The sequence below is a fragment of the Myotis davidii genome, unplaced genomic scaffold (genome assembly GCF_000327345.1).
Source record: "Myotis davidii unplaced genomic scaffold, ASM32734v1 scaffold376, whole genome shotgun sequence".
Lineage (NCBI taxonomy): Eukaryota > Metazoa > Chordata > Mammalia > Chiroptera > Vespertilionidae > Myotis > Myotis davidii.
In genome coordinates, this window is record NW_006288121.1 from 6,398 (window position 1) to 8,556 (window position 2,159).

General features: G+C 39.0%; 1 protein-coding gene across 1 annotated transcript in view; it reads left to right on the plus strand.

Moving 5' to 3' along the window:
• Nucleotides 1-2,083: 2,083 nt before the first annotated feature.
• Nucleotides 2,084-2,159, plus strand: part of LOC102773426 (transmembrane protein 236) — a gene marked incomplete at its 5' end in the record, with an annotated part of 4,944 nt that continues 4,868 nt past the window's right edge. The window contains one exon of the mRNA XM_006759935.2: nucleotides 2,084-2,159. Coding sequence (XP_006759998.2) covers nucleotides 2,084-2,159 — 76 coding nt within the window.

Below are 2,159 nucleotides of genomic sequence, written 5' to 3' on the forward strand. Positions count from 1 at the left end.
GTTATCTCCCGAGGGATCCCAGACGGTGAGAGGGCACAGGCCAGGCTGAGGCCCCCCCCCCAAGTGCACAAATTTTTGTGCACCGGGCCTCTAGTACTAGTATAATAAAACCCTAATATGCAAATCGACCAAATGGCGGAACGACTGGTTGCTATGATGTGCACTGACCACTAGGGGGCAGATGCTCAATGCAGGAGCTGCCCCCTAGTTGTCAGTGCGCTCCCACAGGGGGAACGCAGCAGCAGTGGCATGAGCTTCTCCCGCCTCCGCTGCAGACAGGCTGTAAGGAGCAAGGGGTCTCAGACTATGAGGGCCCAGGACTGCGAGAAAGATGTCTGACTGCCAGATTAGGCCCAGGGAATGGCAACCAGCAGGTGGACATCTCCTGAAGGGTCCCAGACTGCGAAAGGGCGCAGGCCGGGCTGAGGGACCACCCTCTTAAGTGTATGAATTTTGTGCACCAAGCCTCAAATTAGTATGTAATTTTCTCTCTTACTTGAGTATTATTTATTAAAATGATACTCATTCATGCTATGGTGACATTGAAGGTTGGTAAAGAAGTTTCTAAGGGTCATGGATCCTGCATTTATTTAATTTATGAATGGTTCATACCAGAAGTAAGTAATATTTCATCAATAATTTAGATTATCTTTTTGATTCATAAATATACTCAACTCACAGTTAAAAAATTTAAATAGTTAATAGTATAAAAAGAAAACAGATTTATTTGTCATTTAAACAGTACCTAAATACAGTAATCAAACATTTTATTAATCTTTAATCACAATAATTTAAAAATGTTTTACTTTAGCTCAGTATATTTCAAGAAATTTTTACTGATTTTGTTTCTTTAACTTTTATAGATATTCAATCTAATGACTCCCTTTAAATTTTATTTTATCAAGTAATATGGAAACTCAGAATATTCAGCGTAAACTTTGTTAAGGCCTGATAAATTCTCAGCAACAAAAATGATGCTTAAGTAGATAAATGTTTAAAACATAACGTGCTATACCTTTTTCATGTATAAAAACCATACCATCAACATTGTTAATAAGTCTTGAGATTTGAGGATCTCTTCATAATCCCCCAACCTCAACACCCACGTGAACACAGAGAGGTGTGCACATGTGCGCACACACACACGCACAATGTAATGTTGATGAGAAAATGCCCTACTCATTTAGATGACTGGTATGTTGACCAGGCATAGTCTGTGGCCATAAATGAGATGCTTTTAGTCTAACCAATGTTCAAAAACTTTGGGGAAAAACAGGTTTAAAATCTTTTTTTAAAAGTTTATTTTGTAATTACAGTTTGCATTCAATATTATTTTGTATTAGTTTCAAAATATTCACGGGGATGTAAAGAACTGCCCAGAAAATATAGGTTTAAAAATCTTGGATTCAGAATGTCACTCATCACTAAGACTTGCTCATGGTGAAATAGCACCAAACTCCGAGCCTGTAGGTCTGGTTTGTATAGAATTCTGTGGGCCTCTTATTAAATGACAAGACTGGACCATTGTACTTTGATTCCACCATTTAGCTAGATTCCTCTGCTTTTATGATATCTGTGTGTTTATAGTTAGCACATGATATGTTGCCTCTAGGTAGGTAATAGCTGCCATAAAGTTAAGAGTTTGTCAGTTGGGGTCCGACAAGTCTGGGTGTGGATTCCAGCTCTGCTCACTCATTACTGTGTAACTGAATTTAGGTGTTATTCTACCTCCCTCCGCCCCCTTCCATGTTTATAAAATGGGAAAATGGGATAGTGATCTCTATCTCTCAACTTCCCCGAGGATTTAATGAGAGAATATGTGAAAATGCTTAGCTTAGTAACCGAGAATGGCGCTTACTGTGAAATGGTAAACATGACTTAGGATCCACAGCCAGGATCCAAGGACATGAATTTTGCCTATTTTTTCCCATATGCGACGCATTGCTATCTTGAAATTAGGTGTAAAACAGACCTCAATCGAGTAAGAGAATACTTACAATTTTATTTTCCAATTTTAAAAATAAACATGTTTCAAGTTACATAAACGTTGAAGTTTAAAATAAGCACTGTACACATGCTGCAGGTGATGAAGATACGCACATCCGCGCCACCACGTTGCAGCGCATACGAACCGTGACGGATCAAGAGAGGCCGAATGA